We start from the raw sequence: 20659 nt of genomic DNA, 5'->3' as shown, positions 1-20659 counted from the left end.
AACGATACCATATTAATTTAGAATAAAATTATAAAAATATTCATTTACGTATAATTAATTTAATTTTCTAAAAACATATACATTTACCGATCTACTTATAATAAATTCAAGACACGTTGCTATTAGTATTAGTGAGGGAAATTGAATTTATGACATTATTATTCTAACTTTTGTATTTCCTCTCAAACAACCGAGTCACCTTATCACTCCTGGATTATACCAAACAATGTTTAATACACTTAATATCTTCTTCTTTGACGAAACACGTGTTAAAAATCTCACTTGAGAATTTGGATTAAAGATGAATCTAATTCTAAGTCACACACACTAAAGATAGAAGGAGCATAGCATGATTTGATTTGTTCCGAAAAATCATATAGACATAGACATGACATGAATATTATTTAATATTTATACTACAAAGGTTGGCAAGGCATTCTGTTATATTCATGATAACTACAATACCATAATAATGTAGAGAAGCAACATGACAACACATACGATAATTGCGCATAGACTACTAGCACTAGGTTTTGATAATAATAAAGTAGGGACGATCCTTTCTCTGAATTTTTTGGCTGGTTGCATGGGAAGTTCCTAAATTGGTCATATATAATATAATTTTCAAGAGTTGATTGATTATGGGACACCTTTAGAGGAATCCGAAGCTGAGATCATCTTCTGTAACATCTGAGTTGTCTCTTCCTGGGACATCATCATCATCATCTCTTTACTATTCTTTGGCTTCATGTTATATGGCTCAAAAAATTCCTTGTTCACCTTCTCTAGCTCATTCCACACTGCATTCATCCATTATTCCATTAATTGATCGTCATGTTTCATAGATATATTCATATTCCAACGTAATTTCATTTCAAAACACACACACACGCATGCTAGTGTTTGGTTGTTTGTCTTATCAAACAACCAGTCTACATTAGACCTATGAGAGTAGAGAAACCGACCAATTCTTTTAAAAATAAAAATAAAACAGAGAGAAATTGATCGACAGAGGCCTATGACCTAGTTTACATTAGATGAAAATCATACTTTCATTTCAATAGAAAATTGTTATAAGTAATGAATGATTTTAAAAAACTGCTACCGCCTAGATTTATCCATCTAGACACTGAAAAACACAAATTTTTCGGATTTGTCCATATGAAAAGGTGTGGTTTCTAAGAAAACAATGGAGGGTACGTAAAAGCTTTTATTTTTAGAAGTCTATTTAACTAAAAAAAGATTACAAATCATAAAAAAAATCTTTTAGACATATTAGACGGACCTACTTAATTAAGTAAAATACAAATAATTTTTTTATTACTGTTATTATTATATTAAATTTCACACTTTGTATTGAATTATAAATTTGCTAATTTTTTTATTACCTTACATTTTTTTCTTCAATATGTAAACTACATATCATTATAAACTAAAATTAAAAATTCAATATCACATAAACTCACTATAAAACATAATGTTATAGATCATTTGTAAAAATATATGAGGTTAAGTATCATAATAAAGCTATTAACTCGTTAGTGTATTTAATGATATGTTAAATTATTTATTTAAAGACGTTATGAAGACATTTAAGTACCAGAATATAAAAAATATTAGACTCAAACCTAAAAATAAATCTATTGCAGACAACAGGTAAGACCTAAGATTTGAGTTTTTTTACCAGACCAAATTTCAACCTTATAAAACCTAGATCGCGCAATCTAACAAACTAGTATAAGTAATCACAAACACTGTCTATATAAGAAAATCACTGGCTCTTCTACCTTCTTAAGCATGCATGCCATGACACCAATTGGTAATAGTTAACAATCAAGTGACATTCTTCTAAGATGTACATTCAGAAAAAGTCTGAAGATCCATTTTTAGTAAAATAGTAGATTTTAGAGCTTTGTAAATATTGTGTACATCAATCAAAAGCTAGATATATATGCCTATGTATTGCATGTGTATAATTTGTAATATCACTTGAGTTTTTCAAGCCACGAGAAGTGCTGTATACACCCTCTGGTCACTAATATAAGCAAAAAACTATATTTTAGGTTCATTCATTTAATGATGCACATGCACTACTAGAAAAAGCAAAATTAACGAGGGAAATTAATGACGGAAAAAATAAAATTCCTCACAAATTTCATGGTCGCAAAATTTAGTGACGGAATTAGAGAGGGATTTCACGTTTTCCCTCACAAAATTTCCCTCACTAATTTTTGTTTTTTTAGTAGTGATGATCTTTATTATAGACCACATACATCATTAAATGAATGAACCTAAAATGTAATTTTTTTGCTTATATTAGTGACCGGAGGGTATATGTGATATTGCATGTGTGCATGTTTTCTAGAAGCTTCCATAATTACGTATTTGTTGTTAATAATGTTATGGAAAGAAGAGTAATTAAAAATGATACCAGTGGATGTTATAATTGGATTTATATTTGCATGTTTAGAGAGCGCTTCCATGCATTCTTCCTTAGTCATGTGAAAGATCAAACACTTTTCGATCAGGTGCTGCACCTAATTATATATTTGCAATTTGTTGCAGAAATTAATAATTTTTGTCAAAATGCATGGAAGATAACATGATAACAGTAGATATATATAATATATATAGTGTGAAACTATACCAAGTGAATGTATGAAGCCGAAGAAGACGAGTCCCCCATGACCTAAACTAGCTCTTGGAGTCTTGGTATTGCACGTAGTCTGCAACTAAATGTAACAATATATATTCTTAGTTCTTGATAAATATATTTGATAGAACTAACTAACTAACTAGCGCAAATGCTATATGTAGAAAGAAAACTGAGAAGAATGTTATAAAGTGTGATGGGGTGTGGTTGGGTGGGGCCCAGTGTTCCACGTGGGTGATAAATGGTATTTGATTGGCTGGAAAAGGATTAGATCTAGAGAAGATTGTAAATGACCGTTCATCTTATAGAAGTGGCCACAAACAAATTCTACTACTTTTTCACACCCCCCTTCGAACGGCTTTTGTTTTTAACTCCAATCCGTACAACTTATAAAAGTGGTCCAAACACAATATAATAGCAGGAACATTTTATGTGCCTTCCAATCAAGATTTTACGACTCGAGAGTTTATCTCAACTCGTTTTGTCCAGGTAAACTCGATTCGAGAACTTGTACGAGTTTATTTAAAATTAAAATTAAATAAAATTTATTATTTACATGACATATGTAAACTAATATAATATTGTAAATAGTCTAATAGTGCAAATATGATTAAATTATAAAGGTTTTCAACCATCATAATAAAACATTATATTCAATTAAACATCAAAATACAAAATAAACTTGCAAAATCATAAGTCTCTTCGGTCTTAACCATCCAAAAAAGTAAGCTTCACAAGTTCCTAAAGTTGTTAATAAAACTATCAAAAAGAATTAGACTTACATTCCTATTTTACTCGAGTTTACCCTAGTTAACTCGAGTCGAACTCGTCAAACATTTCGATTTTACCAGAAATCGAATTTACCTCCGAATTGACACGATTTCAGTACCTAAAAACGTAAACTCGATAAACTCGGCGAGTTAACACTCGATTTGTGAAACAGTGCTTCCAGTGAAAGGGTTGGGGAATTTCCACCAAATCATGTGTTGGACTTGGAAATTAGGACACAAAATTAGAACAAAATTCTTTACTTGTATTAATTTTTCTTTCAATATAAACTCTACTATAATCATCGAGTGATTTGATGCAATCAATAACATACTCATAATTAATATTTTATTTGTATTGACTTTTCTTTCAATATTAATTATCATGATATTTGTCAGAAATTCAACTTTCATCGTGTTTCTCAACCTAGTCTTCATAATTTCCATTGTTGGAAAAGATATCTCAGACTTCGTGGTAGTAAAAACTGCAAGAGTCATGATAAGGCGGCACAATAAGGGGCAAAGTTGTGTGAAGCTACTCAAAAATATTATTTTTATTTGACTATGTTAATATATTTAATAATTAGTTACCTCAATAATATATATTTAGCTACCACTGATAAGTTTATTTAATCTCTTAAATAACTACAAAGAGAACTTAACAAACACTAAAAATTATCAAGACCGTACTCTCTATATTTTTTTTATCTTATTTCTTTAATTTATATTTGGCTACCTTCATTGCTAGCAGCAATCTATCAATAAATAAGTAAGGCAACATCGTGTAGATAACTTGACTCCTAATTAAGGCAAAAAAAATAGAGACATAACAAGACCCAATCATGTAATCATATTAATTTTGTTATTTCATTGTCCCCTAAACTAAACTTTTACAACACAAAGACTAAAATATATATATTTTAAAATTCAAATAGTTTTTTCATAATGTAAGAAGTAATTTTGTCAATATAATATCAACTAAACAAATATTACAGACTCCGTAAAAAAAATTATAGGCAAATTAAAAAAATAAGAATATTAGAAACAATAATTTTCAAAGGCTTAATAGATAATTTGGTCCTTTAACTTATTTTTTATTTTCAATTTGGTCCTCTAACTATAAAGTGTCTCAATTTAGTCTCATAAATCTTATGTTGTTTACTATTTTGGTCATCTCCGTTAATATTTTGCAAAATCTGTTAACTCTTTGTCACATGTCATTTAAGATTGGTGATCAACGGTTGGATTTAAAAAGCACACATGACATACCGTGAACTCACAACATATAATTAAATATTTTTTTAATTATATGACGGTTGTGTTTTTTGGGATTTCATGTGAGAGTAACGCTAGCAACACTCTCTTTTGAACATTCCTCAACGGTGTAATAGAATGCATTTTTAATTAAAAATAATCAAAACAATCGTCGTATAATTACAAAATATTCATATAACATACCAAACTTTTATAAATTACGACAATTTAATAGTATCATTATATAAAATCTAAAAAGCTCACATAATTATCCATTAAAATCAAATGGATGGTCAATGATTTCTCAAAGTTTTTCAAATCAGTTGTTCCCATAGCCTGACAATTTCAACAAAAAAAACGCCATTGGTTTTTGTTGTCGTTAATTTCAACCAGGGAATCATAGTTGGTAGCCATTTTTCAAAAATGAAATTAGATAAGAATGATTTAGTGAGTGGTACAAAATGGTAGAGAATGAAAAACCTATTCATAAGATCACGGGTAGGCAAATGTTATTTTATTTTATTGTCTTCTAAATGCCAATATCAAAACAATTTTAACGTGAATTGATAAATTGTAGTCAACTCTATTTGAAGAGAACTTCTATGGTATACTCACAAAGTGAGGTGTACCGGTACTCCTGCTTCATAATTTTATAAATTAACGATAATTTTTTATGTAATAAATAGCTATTTGTCAAAATTTATATTTTATAGAACATCATCTCATAAGAAAAAACATCATTTCATTGTTTATAAGAATTATAGTAATTTTTTTTACATATTATCATAAAAAATAATGAATTTTGTCGATTATGAGTGATAAAAATTAAAAAAAAAAAAATTATTTTGTTGACATTTTTGATGAATAAGATTTAGTTATTATAATTATAAATGATAAAAAATAATATTTTTCTTCAAAAAACAACTTATTTAACTATTAATTTAAATAGTGGGTGTACCGGTACACTCAAATATATTAGATGTACCATAAAATTTGCCCTATTTGAATGGCTTACTATACGAAAAACTTCATCTGAACGGTTTCATCTTACTAAAAAAATTCATTATATATTAATGTGAATTTATTAGCTATATATAAAATGGCTTACTATAATTAAAAAATTAATTTGAACGGTTTCATCCAACAAAAATTTAGCGTTTGAGTGGGTTGATAATAATAGGACACCTGAGATTTGTTAGAAAATTTTAGATTGCCATGTGGATGAGTCATTTTGATTATGTTAAGATGTATGTATAGAGGAAGAGGATGGCTCATAGATAGTTATAGTTTTTATTTTTTATTTTTATTAAGAATTTAAAATGGATTAAATAAGCAAACGTTTAGTCTCTCAAATACAAGGAGTGTCAGAGAAGAACTAATGAAACAAAGTATTTGTTGCATCATGTTTGCCAAAAAAAGTCAAGCGTTATAGCCAAATAGTAGGCACACTTAGGAGGGATGTATTGGATCGAGATTTCAAAGGATTTTAAAATAGCTTTTTAGAATAAAAAAGTCTAGAGGTATTCAATAAAGACTTTTATAAAATATAAATAAATCTTGTGGTATTCAATTAAGACAATCATAATTTTTTGTCATGGCAAATTTTGTGAGACTTTATAGTGAAAAATATAAATACCACTCTCATCCAACAATTTCACACAAACCCTTGAGATTTTGTCATTTTCTCTCAAACCCTTGCCAGCTTTAATTGATTTTTTTTTTCTTTCCAATTTTTTGTTTGGATCAGCTTCCTTTTCTTTTGTCGGTTTGGTTTAATTTTTACAATTCTTTATTTTTTTTAAGGTTTAAATGCTTTTTTGGTCCCTTAACTATTTAATTGGTATCGCTTTGGTCCTTTAACTAAAAAAAGATTGTATGAGGATTTTAAGTTTTTTTTTAGTCTCGTTTTGGTCCCTTCTGTTAGGTTTCCGTTAGTTTTAATAAAAAACTTTAAGTGTTGACACGTGTCACCTTGTCATTGGCTCTGAGATTTTTTTTTTACAAAAAAAATGAATTTTTTTTAAATATATATATTTTATTTATTTGTAAAAAATTCCCAGAACCAATGACAAGGTGACACGTGTTAACTCTGGGACATGTGTCACTTTGTCATTGACTTTGGGATTTTTTTTTAAAAAAAAAATATATTTAAAAAAAATAATATTTTTTTTTGTAAAAAAAAAACTCAGAGCCAATGACAAGGTGACACGTGTGCAGGAGTTAACTTTTTTTTTTAAAACCTTAACGGAAACCTAACAGAAGGGACCAAAACGAGATTAAAAAAAAACTTAAAATCCTCAAACAATCTTTTTTTTAGTTATAGGACCAAAACGATACAAATTAAATAGTTAAAAGATCAAAAAAGCATTTAAGCATTTTTTTAATGAAAGAATCCATTGGTCTTTTTATTTTCTCTGTACGATGAGCAGTGCTATACAACTTCATTTTCCAGTTGTATTCTTTAGAGCACTTTATTTTCTAATTGTTAAGTTAATAAAAAAAACAAAATAAAAAACAAAATAAAAGGAAGAGAAAGTCTGGAATGGATATCACGGCCTGCAACATCTCTTTAATAATGGATACCTCTTAGTTCTTCTTCTTCAAAATAAGATAAAATAATGGAAACCTCCCATCAAGCATTGTGGGTTTTGGTTGCTGTCGCCACCAACATCTCACTACTTCTATATGCTGCAACTGGCATCTAGTATGTGACTACCATAATCAACTCTTTGTTGTTGTGAATCTGTGGTCGATGTCATGGGTTAGTGAGGAATTACAGGTAACGTAAAAGGAGGAAGTGAGTTCGTTGGTGGGTCATGGGTAGCATGCAAGAAAACGTCTAGGAGTAGAATCTTGCAAAATCTTATAAAATCTTAAAGTTTTTTTTTCATTAATAGTATTTTAAAAGACTTGTTATACTAGAGAATTTCATTGGATTTATAAAATAGACATTTAAGATTTCAATGAATTTTATTGGATTTATAACTCAAACTTTTAGGATTAAATGACTCATTGGCATCGTGTAAACCCTTTAACCCCATTATTTATAGCTCAACCAAGAGGTGTAACAACTCAAATAATTTCTTCAATGGTTCAAACTACATAACTATCTTTGTTTTTCCCCTTCCTTTATTATTTTCCCTAATTAACCAATATAAGCAAATACTTTCTCCGTCCCAAATTGTATGACGTTTTGGACATTTTAAACGTATTAAGAAATGTAATTAATTTTGTGTGGGAAAGAGATATTATGAGTCGTTTTGCAAAATTGTTCTTAATAAATGATATGAGAAAGATAAATAAATGACTTGGAAGTAGAAAATGAAATAAATAGTGAATGATATAATAGGAAAAGTAATATTAATGATTCATTGGTATTGTAAAGAGACATACAATTTGAGACAATTTTTTTCTTCAAAATGACATACAATTTGGGACGGAGGGAGTAAAATTAACCAATATAAGCAAATAAAATAAATGAAAAAATAACAAAAGATCGTAAAGTGTTTAAAAATAAAAAACTAACAAATCGTACGGAGGAAAAAAAAAGAACAATGGATTCTTTCCTTAAAAAAAAATAATTGATCCAAACAAAAAACCAAAAAATTGGAAAGAAAAAAAATTAAAATTAAAACAATTAAAACAGACAAGGGTTTGAGAGAAAATAACAAAATCTCATATGTTTGTGTGAGATTGTTGGATGAGAGTAGTATTTATATTTTTCATTAAAAAGTCTCATAAAATGCACTCCATCCAAAAATTTATCAAAATCTATAGATTTTTAAATACCAATAGACAATTCAAGTCATTTGAATATCAACAGATTTTGTTGCCCCAACAAAAAAGTCGTCATAATTGACTTAGTTGAATACCACAAGATTAAGATTTATTAACATTTTATAAAAGTCTTGGTTGAATAGCTCCAAACTTTTTTATTCTAATTCTACAAAAGTCTTTTAAAATCATTTAAAATTTCAATCTAATACACCACTTAAATAACAACTCCTAGGATAAAAGTTGAACACATAGATAGTTAATAGCTAAACACATACAGTTCAAACCAGACCACTAAAATACAACAAACCTGTCGTAAATCCTCCATGCTTAATCTACGTAGATCAGCATCTGTACCAGTAATTTCCCTCCGTTCTATATTTGCAATAATTTTCATCTGCCAAAGAGAAGTTAGAGACGATATAATTCATCATAGTTTAAAAAATTAAATATGAATTTTTTAATGTCAAAAATTATATTTAATTCATGTTTTGTTAAAAATTATAATTTTTTTGAGAGAAATTCTTATAATATTATAAATTTTATAAATGAAAAAAAATGGATTTTTTCAATTGCAAGGAATAAAACATGGATTTTTTTTTTTTAAGTGAAAAACAAAACGGATTTTGTACTTTACAACAATAAAACAAAATTGATATTAGTACCACAGTGTTTGTTCCAACAAAAATAGTAACACAATATGCTTATGAGATGTTACCAAATTGAATGTAGTTTTTTTTTTTTTTTTTTTTACCCAAAGTAACTTATATTATTGCTGCATCACAATAGTCTCAATACAATATAAGATAAATTCAAATCAAAAATCCGGTGACGAGCATACAACTTTGTCGCTCTTCTTAAACTATGGGTGACACAATTTGCTTGACTCTTTACAAAACTTACCTTAAAGTTTGGAAAATGATATGACAAAGCTCTGCAAGTAGCCATAATATTGCCAAACTCGGACCGGTTAATAGAACTCTCAACAATGCTGTCAACCACTAACTTGCAATCTAACTCAATATGCACTTTTGATAGACCTATTTAACCAAGCCGTAAAATAGCATCTCATAAACCCAACACCTTTGCTTCAAATATGGTGGAGGAGTGCCTTCATACCACTTAGTTAACACTTTTATAAAATGACCTTGAGAATTCCTAATACACATACCAAAACCAAAACACCGTTGTTCACCGAAAATTGCTGCATCAATATTGCATTTGACGCAATCTTCCTCTGGTGGCTGCCAATGTATTTCCGCATCTGTCATAGCCTGTTGCTGCTGAACCGTTTTCTCCCGAACAGTCTGCCATTGTTTCAGAACCTCGCGCGCTAAATGCACAGCCAGCCGCACATCTTTCATGTCTCCCTCCCACACCTTATCGTTTTGTCGACGCCACAAGCACCATAACATTATTACAATGTCCTGGCACATTTGTTTAGAACACCTGCATAATAACTAAAAAATGCATTCAGCAAAGTTAGATACAGCAGCAGCAGCATCCATTATTATATCCCATAGCCCAGCTGCTTGCCAAACTTGTATTGCAGCCTCGCAACCAATAAACACGTGCCAATCATTTTCATAATTAGTCTCGCAATTGGGACAGCTGTCCGCACACGACACTCCCCTATCTTGCAGCCACATACTTTTTTACATAATTAATTAGGGACTTTGAAGGGGAGGGGGAGTGGCACAAGCACAAGAGATGGTTATTTGTTGAATAGAGAATAATTTTTCTTGATTATAGCAAACTTGTGAAGCTTTGATGCCATTATTACTTGTTTCGGGGCGCAGTCTCATTTCTAGTATTTTAAGTTTCTATTTTCTCCTATGATTGGCAAAACCATAATCAGTTCTGGTTATGATTATGATTTCAGCAGTTTGAAATAATGTACTTATTAAAAATATTAAGTTAGTTAGAGTACTAATAAAACTATGATTACTAACAGTACTAGTATTTGTTTTCTTCTCTTATACCTCATTACCTCTACGATAGCAACTTGACATTCTTAAAACTGTGGAATTATGTCCTAAACATGTATATCTCATAATCAATGATAATGAAATGTGAAAAGGAATTAATCAAGAAACCTACAGTAGAGACTGAGTATTAGTTGCATTAAAATGTTAGTCAGAATGATTTACTTTCAATTGATTCCTTCTGTGTGAAATAAATTAGAAGCTTGGAAAAAGCATCTTAAGTGCAAGTTTCAGTGGTCATGAAACATGTAGGTATTTTCTTCTAAATTGTATTTAAACTAGTATGGTGCCTGAATTGAATTCACAACAGAAATAATAAGATCGATATGAAAAAGTCAGAAATAAATAGAGGTGCAACTAAACCCACTGAATGAGATAAAATACAAGTACTACTCAACCCTCCCCAAGAATAAAGATTAAAGAATTCGACTGAAACCAACAAATCAACGAATCTATCTTAACATACAATCTAGAGGGTGATAAAACTTTTCATAGAAAAGACAAGGTAGACCCACTGTTTTTCTTAAAAACAATTTCCAAGATAGGTTCTTGACAGAATCAACCACCTCCGCCACCTTGAGGGCATTAACATTTTATAGAAAGAACGATTATTTTGACATTGTAATGGAATTCGTCTCATCCAAATTGGATGAAGACATGTCTGACATTTCTAGTGGTGGCGTTTCAGGATAACATAAGACGGGCTTTGGAGGATATGGCACTGATGAAAGTGGCCCTTCCAACATTTCTATTACTTTATTCATCTGTGGTCTATCCGATGGTTTCGTTTGAATGCACCATAGACTCACCAAAGTAATCTTTATAACCATATCATTTTCTTCCTCTGAGATTGTCAAACAATTTGAAAGAGTATTTCCTTGCTCAAGATCCTTATAAATCCAGTCTGGAAAGTACATTTCTGAAGTACATGACCCTCCAGTGTCATAGTTCTTTCTTCCTCCAATCATTTCAAGAATCAACATGCCATAACTGTATATATCAGATTTGTAAGAAACACCACCAAATGCTCTACTATATACTTCTGGCGCCATATATCCTATAGTTCCTCTTGTGCCAAGTATTGACACAACACTATCCTTCCTTTGGCATATTTTTGCTAGTCCGAAATCAGATATTTTTGGGCAAAAGTCTTCATCCAAAATAATGTTTTGAGGTTTGATATCAAGATGCAAAATCCTTGAACTACATCCTTGATGCAAGTACTCTAGTCCTTTAGCAATGCCAATTGCAATTTGGAACAAAGTGTTCCAATTAAAATCACAAACAGCTTCAGAAAATCCACTTTTATAGATGAACTGATCCAATGATCCTTGGCGCATGAATTCATATATTAGTGCTCTTTTGTTCACCTCATAACAATAGCCTAAAAGTGACACAATGTTCACGTGTGATGTTCTACTAATGCTAGCAACTTCATTTATGAATTCTTCTCCATCCCCCTTTAACTCGTTTATTACTTTAACAGCCACTTGACGACCATCAGGTAAACTTGCTTTGTATACAACACCATATCCTCCTTGGCCTAATTTATCTCGGAAAGATTTTGTGATCCTTTTTATTTCTCTATAACTATATCTTCTTGGCATAGATGATTCATAACTTTGCATGAAAACCTCGACATTGTGGTCAACAAGTTTTCGTTTCTTTCTGAAAATACTTTGTTGTCCAGATGTACTCCTTTTAAGGTGACAAATAACCATAATAATAAGAATAATGAAGAATACTGTTGCTCCAGATCCTGAAACACCTGAATTTATGTAAAGAAAAGAAAAGTGATTTTCATCCATTTATTGTTTAAAATAAATAATGCCATCATAAAGTGGGATGAGAAACACTAATATCATAAAAAGTGATATTGTTAGTTATTCTTACCTATCACAATAAGCTTCCTCTTCCGTTTTGAACCTACAATTCAAAAATTCAAATTAGATAGAACTTATGCATTGTCTCTTGAAGAGAAATTAATGGACATTTATTTTCTCATTACTTAGTATTTTGCAGAAGTTATGAAAGTGAAATGATGTCAGAGAAATATGTGCGGCTATATATTGCACACTTTGATGGTCACTATAGATCATTGGAGCATGTTGATAGAAAATTTCCTGATATAATTTAGAAATATTGGCATATTGTTGAATCAGGTTTAGCAGAACTAGCTATTGGAGTGACATTGACCGTGGCACAAATTGTTGAAATCAGATGCATTGAAGTTTCACGATCTTAATTAAGGCCAATATGTTTTCAAAGTATTGATCTATTTGACTTGGAGACTTATATTTTTCAAGACACCTTTAAGCACATTTAGTATGCAATGAAGAAGAAACATTGATCTATATATTTAAAAAAATATATATATTCATTCACTTTCAATGATAAATTGTGGAACTCTTATGCTAGTATTGAAATGTCAAATGTGAGCAAGAAGCTTTATGTTGCAATCTATTTTCTCCTAATACCAAAATGACTATGCAATGTTGAGCAACGCATTCATGTTGGTTTTGATGGAGAAAACAGAGAAGAGTGGCTGCAGACTTTGAACAATCCACAACCTATAGCAGCTATGGTTATACTAAATCTATTGTGTATGGAGACATTGCAGTCGCCATTAGATTTAGAGCAACTATAGATCTAGCTGTCTCTCAATACACCATACTTCAGTGTAACTCCTACATTTCTGTTTCTGATAAAAGGTGTATTCTACATGTGTGCGACGCCGACACATTACATTTGATTAATTCATTTTTTCAAATACTTGTTGGTGCCGATGTGTTAGACAGTCAATGTCGTGTCTGACTATGCGAATGTGTTTCCTATATTTAACATCAACTTCATAACTTGTGGTAATCATATCTAACTATTTCCTCTTCAGTTCAAATCTACTTCTTTATCTAATAAAACTAAGAGAGTTGTGCAGTTTCTCAAATACGATGAATCGTTTCACTGATATTGTTCAAGCTGATACTCATGTAAGAGTTTTTTGGATGAATTTCAAAATTAGGAAAAGATATAAACTATTATAAAAAAAATGACAATTGGTCCTCCACTGAAACAAAAATTGAGAAACTAAAACAAGTACAACACTGGCACACCTATGCACTACTTGTCCTAATCTGACCCTTATGCATTTAATCAGCAACAAAATAGGGCTAACTAATGTGCGTCTCTCTACAAACGAGACATATCAAGAAAATGACATCCTCTGTAATCCTTCACCTTCACCTTAACTAATAGTTTTGCAGACACGATAATTCACTAGTCTCGATTAAGCTCTCATGAAAGATATCACCTTCACCTTCACCTTCTATGGTTTCTTTCTTTTATTCTTCTAATTTTGGGAGGTTAGCTTTCCTGCAAGACATGGTAATTCACCTATGTGTTTTATGCCTTGAAGGAGCATGCCAATGAGTTGAAGCTTGAAGGATCACATTGTCTTCTCATCTTGGCTCTACAGTTACTTAGCCTAAGGTATATGATTTGTTTATATTTCTCATCTTTCTTAGTGTTTTCTCATTTTTAGCTAAATTTGAGCTATTCATCACAATAATTGATTTTTTTTTTGTTCCTCTGGGATGTTTTTTCCTTTCTACTTTTTCATGCTCTCTTAATATTTTCTAACATCTAGATATCTCATTGACCTGTGAAGCTTCTACATTAGAAATCTCCCTTTATCTTACCATATTTCATGTGATTGTATATTGTAATTAGTTAGAATGGACAATGTCTCTAAAGTAACATGATAGTCACAGAGAAACACCCATTTTTACTACACTCATTTTAATTTTCCACTTGTGGGGTGTGCTACCACTCCATGTTTTCATTAAATGTTTCCTTTAAGATAAAAATAAACCATAATTTCCCTTTTTAATAGGGGAAATGCTTAACATTACGAATAATGAAGCCAAGAATGAATCTTGGCAAGCTTTGATTAACTGCATCCATGATTTCCGTCACACACATACTGAACTGTTTCAAGGATTTACGGAAAGCTGACGTGGTCCTATTCTTGCGTTTCGTATGCAAACTCCATCGTAACATTTAGCATAGCTCTTTCAATAGTATAATTGTCTAGAGTAGTAGTGCTACTTTTGCTTACACTCATTCCTTTTGAAATTTAAATTGGATCAACTAAATTATATGTTGTCCTTAAATTATGTACTTAAGAAGTTCTGATACCATATTATTTACAACACTTATTATACCTTAAAAAACTAATAAACAAAAATCTCATTGCAACCGCGCAACACACCGGTCACTTTCTACTTCTAGTTAAAACCTAGATTTAGAAACAAGCATAAATCGGGTTTGAGTAAGTGATATTATTTACATACTTGAGGCTGGAGAATTTTCTGAGGCTGGATAATTTTCCGAGGCTGGAGAATTTTCTGAGGCTGGAGAAATTTCTGATATGCATGATGTTGTATGAGGTCCATCCTTACAGAAACATTGGAATTCACTTCCTCCATCATTCCCACATGCACCACCAGAAACAACACACCTTTGACACTCTCCATAATCTCCTGTCCATTTCAAATCAAAACCATCTTTTATTACATCACTGATTGTCCCATTGCCAGATCCAAGTTGTGCAGCTCGGGTTTCCAAAATCGGAATCATGATAGTAATAACCATCGGATCACAGAGGTCCGAGTAAGTAGCTGTAGAAGGATCAACAAGGGTGTATAAAACTGATGAATTATCACTACATTCAACACTGTGAAACGTATTCGGTAGAGTTTCAGTTGTAAGAAGGCAATAGTAAAACAAAGTCACGTTAGCGACATCATCATAAAGTTTAAACAAAGTGCTATTGAATGTGATGTTGTCGACAGGAACACAAACATCATCTCTCGAGTAATCTTCCCTAGTAACTCTGAGCTTCTGTGTTGAATTGTCCCATTCAAGAATACTGTATTTCAAGAAAGAATCATCCGTTGTTAACTTGGGGACACTGTCCTCACATGTGAGTTCCATATTAGGATCATCATTCACACCGCAATACTTTCCTCTATTTCCTCCCCTGAACGGATACTTGAGATTTGTGATGTTGCTACTTTCGCAGATAAAAGCGTCGTTGCAGTTCGTGTGTTGGATATCATCATTCTCACAGAGACATGATGGAAAATTGGTGATTGAGATCATCAAAAGTGCTAGAACAAACAAGTTCATTCTTGCCCTAGAACAAAGAAGTGTGAATAATAGGGTTTGTTTTGGTGAGAAATAGACAGTGATACACCAAGTCAAGGAGATGCTAAAAAGGGAAATTTTGGTCCTTGACTAACACGGTATAGAGAAGTTTTCGCTTCAAAAGAGCAATGTGAATATATGGTTACTACAAATAGAGAAGGCAATCAATTTAATAAATGTATCATATCTTATAGTCTCAATTGAGCGTTTGATGAATCATCAGAATATACAAAATTAAGAGTGAATATTTATTTTGGATCCAATTTAGTCGGATTTGGATTTAAGACACTGGCAATGTCAGCAGCCATTGGATTTGCCAATCCATTAGATTAGGAACAATACATAAAAAGGGAATCAAACCCATAATTATATATTGAACTAGAACGCCGACCCGTGATGACGCACGGGTCATATTGCAAGTAAACACTAAGAACAATTTAAAAGCTTTTATAAGATGGCAATGAAATAAGTCTTCACTACGTAAATCATACCATGGGAAGGATTTTAATTCAGATGACCCTAATCTTAATTGTAAGAGGTATTTTTATCGGTGGATTTCGTACATTTGTAAACATATATCACACATGTATATTAAAATGCCAGAGGGAAAGGAATTGGCTGGTTTGATGCAAAAACATTACGAATAGTACATCATTGAATGGGTATGTACAAATAGTATAAAATGGCAACACTTAAACACTTGTAGGAAAACATTGAAAATAGAAAAAGAGCTTAACTTCAAGTGTAATACACATTCACTGCGACATTTTAGCATAAAGATTTCTGCTACGACCCAACACACTTGTACCAAACGTAATGGCCTGCCCAACATACAAATTTCGTGCATTACGAAAACTTTTCCAACGTCCGCCAAATCTAATATGTTCACGGTCAGCTTCAATGTGAGCTGTCATAGTCCAAGCATGTCCACTGTTATCGATGAACACCAGCAATCTCTGTGTACAGTGCCTTCGAAAAACCCTCCGCGTTCGCTTCTTAGCTTAATAATTGCTAATTTATTATAAAAACGGTGAAATTAGATTAGAAAGTAGATTTATATAAAACTAGGGTTTATGGTTTGGTTTGATTAGGATTATGTCATTAGACTTATGCAACAATCCCAAGACAAGAAGAGTTTACTCAATCATGTTCATCGTAGACATGGAGAAGAAGAAATAGAACAAAAGATGATTTGTATCTACTCTATTTATAGTTTACATTCGACTTAAAACCTAAGCAATACATCACTGGAATGTTCCACACGAAACTGCAAGCTTTTCGGTCAAAACAAAATAGAGTAGCTTAAAATCTAAGCAAAAGCAACAAAAGGAAGTTCTGGGAGGTGGCACGGCCGTGCCAGTGGGAGCACGGGCCGTGCCAAACTTCTGACTTGGGGGAGACATATTTTTGTCTCCAAATCTTCGTATTTTCGTTCGGAATCAGCTCCAAACCCCTTTCTTTTGCTCCAATACTCAATCCATCAAATATTCATTCATGAAATATATAATAATATGCAACTGAAGTAAAATAACTCTAAAAGAAAATAATATTAAAATAAAATAAACTTAAATCTAATTAAAAAGAACTTAAATATTATATTAAAACTACTAATTATTGACTCATCAACCTAATTCCACACTTTGGCAAAGAACTTGTAAAAAACAAATTCAACATAAGCCAAATGATATTTGTTTAGGCACCTCCTCTGGATGAAACTCGACATGAAACGTTCTCCATTTAAGCTTAAGCAGATCAACATAATCTGGATCGTCCGGATGGTATTCCCAAAGTGACTGATTGATCTGTAATAGTGAAGCACATAAATTACTAAACATGTACTATAATAACAGATATAATACTTGCACGCAAATGAAACAACATTCAAAGCAGACAATGTATCCATTCTCAAAAAGGCAACCTAGATCGAAATATGTAGAAGACAAACACAGTTGAGCAATTCAACGAAAAAAACTCAATAGCTTCAAAGTTGTTTATGGCAAATCGTGTTCCTTATGAGAATACATTCCCAAAGAATATGGAAGACATGCGTGAACCAAGGAGTGATAGGGGGAAATGTCATTATGACAATTTAACAAATTAGTCGACTCATATAAAAATTGTCAAATCATGTGGAATACAGGCGTCCACCAATGAGTGATAGGGGAAATCCATCGCAATTACTCAGATTATAAAAGCAAAAATCATTCATTTCTAGTCTGAGATATTATTATTAGATGATCATATAATTTAATATATGGTCTATTACATTCCTTTTTGGTCCTAATCATAAAAACAATTGTGACTATTAAAACAAGAATAAAGAGCGTATTAAATATATTATGATTCTGTTAAATCATTATGGATTTGTGGCCTGAACCGCGTTAAATATGTAAATTATGTGGTATGATTGTCATGGCTAGTTGCCTGTTTCGTCTTATAGATACATATCTTACTATCTCATTTAAATATAACGTGAAGACCAATTTATCCCTTCAAAAATCTGCAAGACCCAAAATAGTCATTAAGAATAGAAATAGTGAATGTGAAGAAGTTAGTCACTACATTCATTACACTTTGTGTGGTAAAGCTTGCAATGAATGGATACTTCTGGGACTTCATCATTGAATTAGCTATCACGAAGAAACTTCTTATTGATCAAATTAAATTTAACTTGGTAATTTGACAGCTATTTTTCAAGAACATTATATAAATAGTTTGAAATTTAACAAACTTTTTTAGGATTCTTTCAAACACATTATAATACTAGCATTTGATATAAATCTCCAAGCATCTTCTAAAATACTCTTCCATCATTATTTTAGAATTTCGCATAAATCCATAAATAGGAGCAAAATAGTGTTTTTTAGTAGTAACTAATTTTTATGAAGACGTTTTTTTGATGAATTAAAAGGTAGTGTTCCATGGATATTACATATATTTTCCTTAAGTTAAGACATACATGTTTACTATTTTCTCATATTTCTTATAAGACGCAACACAATTGTGACTGTTAAAACAACACAACAATAAATACTGGTTTTTTATTGCATTCAGAATAATAAGAGGTTAATGTGAACGATTTGTTATTGAAAGTAGGAAAAAAAAAAAAAATTAATAGCAAGAGAGTGCAAAAGTAGACATCAAATCAATTCCCAAACATCAGACCAAGAAACAAAAAGACATCTGAAATCATTTTCCTTTGCCGCAAATGATTACTTGTCCTTTGGTTTAATCTTCACACAAACCATCTTTGGTGGCTTCGTAACAGATGCTTGTCCAGTTTCCACGTCACCAACCCCAATAGAGTCTACACTACCAGATGATCTCTTCAAAGCAGATTTGCTAACCGGAGTTTCAACCATGTTTGTGTCGCTGTATGAGTCCCTGCACTCTGCAGCCACATGCAACCATGGATGACAAATATATAATTAGTGATTGATCGAGAATACCATCACTCTTTTTTTTTTTTTTTGACAAAATACCATCACTCTTTTTGGGATCCGGATCCTCTTCAGTTTTATCTCTCCTGCCTTTGTCCTGCGCTAATATCAGCTGTTGGATCAATCAATCGTTGAGATCCCAAAAGTGAAATATTAATAAATAAATAAATAAAAAAGACAGATCAACTCATTGATCAGCCAGTCACGCACCATCTTCGCAAGCCTTTACACCGCTCCACCATCACCGCCATTTCTCTGCCTCCCAAATATCAAATTCAAAATAAACAACCCAATGAAAGCAGATAACACACCATCTTCAAACTTGTTGCTGACACAAGATTAACGTTCACGAAGAGGCAGCAAGAGGCTGAGGGAAGGGATTTCTTTCTCTCTCAAATCGAATAAAAAAAGAGCAATTTGTCTAGGTGTAGATAAGGTTAACGTTCACGAAGCTGTTCAGGTTATTCGTGAAGAAGGAGATGATAATTTAGAGATGTTGTGTTGCTAGTTTTTGCTAACAAACAAGATCTTCCAAATGCAATGAATGCTGCAGCCTGCAGAACTCGTTCTTGAAGAAGGATGATGTTCTTTTCAAGTGAATATTGTAATAAAGGAATGATTGTTAGAACTTGTTCTGAACCATATATAACACAACTCACATTATTATTGTAAAATTGGGTCAATGGTTGTATTTGTAAAAGGGGTTTATGAGTTTATTTGAACCACTGATAATATCAAATTGAATCAATGAAAAAATGTTTCATTGTTGCTGCAAACGGGTGGTGTTTACTATCAGTTTCCTCATTTTTACCCATGTTTTGTTTTCTCTCTCTTCAATAGTAACATTATTTTTATTAATTTTTTCTTTATAATTATCAGCCGTTGGATTGTAAGCTGGAGAGATGGCAGGATATATAATGCAGGAGGGGATCCACATCCCTCTTTTTGTGCATCAAAGATTGTAACATATGGTAATTATTACACGGTGGCATTATCAACTATCGCCTCAACATCACCAACATCACAATCAGCAACAAAATATTCATTGGATTTCTGATTGTTGACGTTCCAAAATACAAAAAAAAAAAAAAAAAAACTAATTAGCATCCATACCATTAAATCAATATAGTGCTAACACGCATGACACACTCATATAATGTTTACAAATTAACAAACCTTCAAATTATATTTGGACATGGTTGAATCAAATGACAGGTATGCGACTACCGTGTGAAGGTGAAAGGCAAGCAATCAGAGATTTGCATTTATAAGTGAAAGGAGCATATACTGTGTGAATGGAAAATGAACATTTAATGTGTGGCAAAGGAACATTTAAGAGATTCATCTTAAATGAGAAGGTCAAACAATTGCATTTAAATGAGGATGAAATTTTCAAATTTGAAATGAATGGCAAAGGAGCATAATAAATGGCAAAGGAGTGAGAATGTCAAATGTGAGAATTTGAAATGCTTTAACGACATTTAAATGATACCGTCAAACAATTTGAAATGAATGAACGTTTCATGTCTGACAAAGGAGCATTTAAGAGATTGATCTTAAATGAGAAGGTCAAACAATTGC

The 20659-nt window shown here is 31.6% G+C and overlaps 2 protein-coding genes and 1 long non-coding RNA gene across 3 annotated transcripts; all 3 read right to left on the bottom strand.

Moving 5' to 3' along the window:
- Positions 1-379: 379 nt before the first annotated feature.
- Positions 380-2795, bottom strand: LOC25485728 (uncharacterized). Its single transcript, XM_039829881.1, has 4 exons — positions 2648-2795; positions 2432-2537; positions 623-800; positions 380-571 (listed from the first exon to the last, which is right to left on the bottom strand). The coding sequence occupies exons 1-3, from the start codon at positions 2684-2686 to the stop codon at positions 640-642; spliced, it is 306 nt and encodes a 101-aa protein (XP_039685815.1). The 5' UTR covers positions 2687-2795; the 3' UTR covers positions 380-571; positions 623-639.
- Positions 2796-11041: 8246 nt separating this feature from the next.
- On the bottom strand, positions 11042-15620 carry LOC25485727 (LEAF RUST 10 DISEASE-RESISTANCE LOCUS RECEPTOR-LIKE PROTEIN KINASE-like 2.4). The gene is made up of 2 exons (XM_024775172.1): positions 14783-15620; positions 11042-12183 (listed from the first exon to the last, which is right to left on the bottom strand). The coding sequence occupies exons 1-2, from the start codon at positions 15618-15620 to the stop codon at positions 11042-11044; spliced, it is 1980 nt and encodes a 659-aa protein (XP_024630940.1).
- A 3009-nt stretch (positions 15621-18629) lies between these two features.
- Positions 18630-19923, bottom strand: LOC112418727 (uncharacterized). Its single transcript, XR_005643922.1, has 2 exons — positions 19289-19923; positions 18630-19190 (listed from the first exon to the last, which is right to left on the bottom strand). It is a non-coding gene; the product is annotated as an uncharacterized lncRNA (long non-coding RNA).
- Between the last annotated feature and the right edge of the window lie 736 nt (positions 19924-20659).

The sequence above is a fragment of the Medicago truncatula genome, chromosome 1 (genome assembly GCF_003473485.1).
Source record: "Medicago truncatula cultivar Jemalong A17 chromosome 1, MtrunA17r5.0-ANR, whole genome shotgun sequence".
NCBI lineage: Eukaryota > Viridiplantae > Streptophyta > Magnoliopsida > Fabales > Fabaceae > Medicago > Medicago truncatula.
Note: the sequence above shows the minus strand (reverse complement) of the source record. Positions and strands in the feature narration are given on the sequence as shown.

Coding starts and splice junctions, on each gene's coding strand:
- LOC25485728 (XM_039829881.1), bottom strand. CDS start 2,686: ATGGGGGACTCGTCTTCTTCGGCTTCATACATTCACTTG. Junction 2,538..2,647: donor CGGCTTCATACATTCACTTG/GTATAGTTTCAC, acceptor ATATATAATTAG/GTGCAGCACCTGATCGAAAA. Junction 801..2,431: donor TCCAATTATAACATCCACTG/GTATCATTTTTA, acceptor GGATGAATGCAG/TGTGGAATGAGCTAGAGAAG.
- LOC25485727 (XM_024775172.1), bottom strand. CDS start 15,620: ATGAACTTGTTTGTTCTAGCACTTTTGATGATCTCAATCACCAATTTT. Junction 12,184..14,782: donor AGAAAATTCTCCAGCCTCAA/GTATGTAAATAA, acceptor CAGGATCTGGAG/CAACAGTATTCTTCATTATT.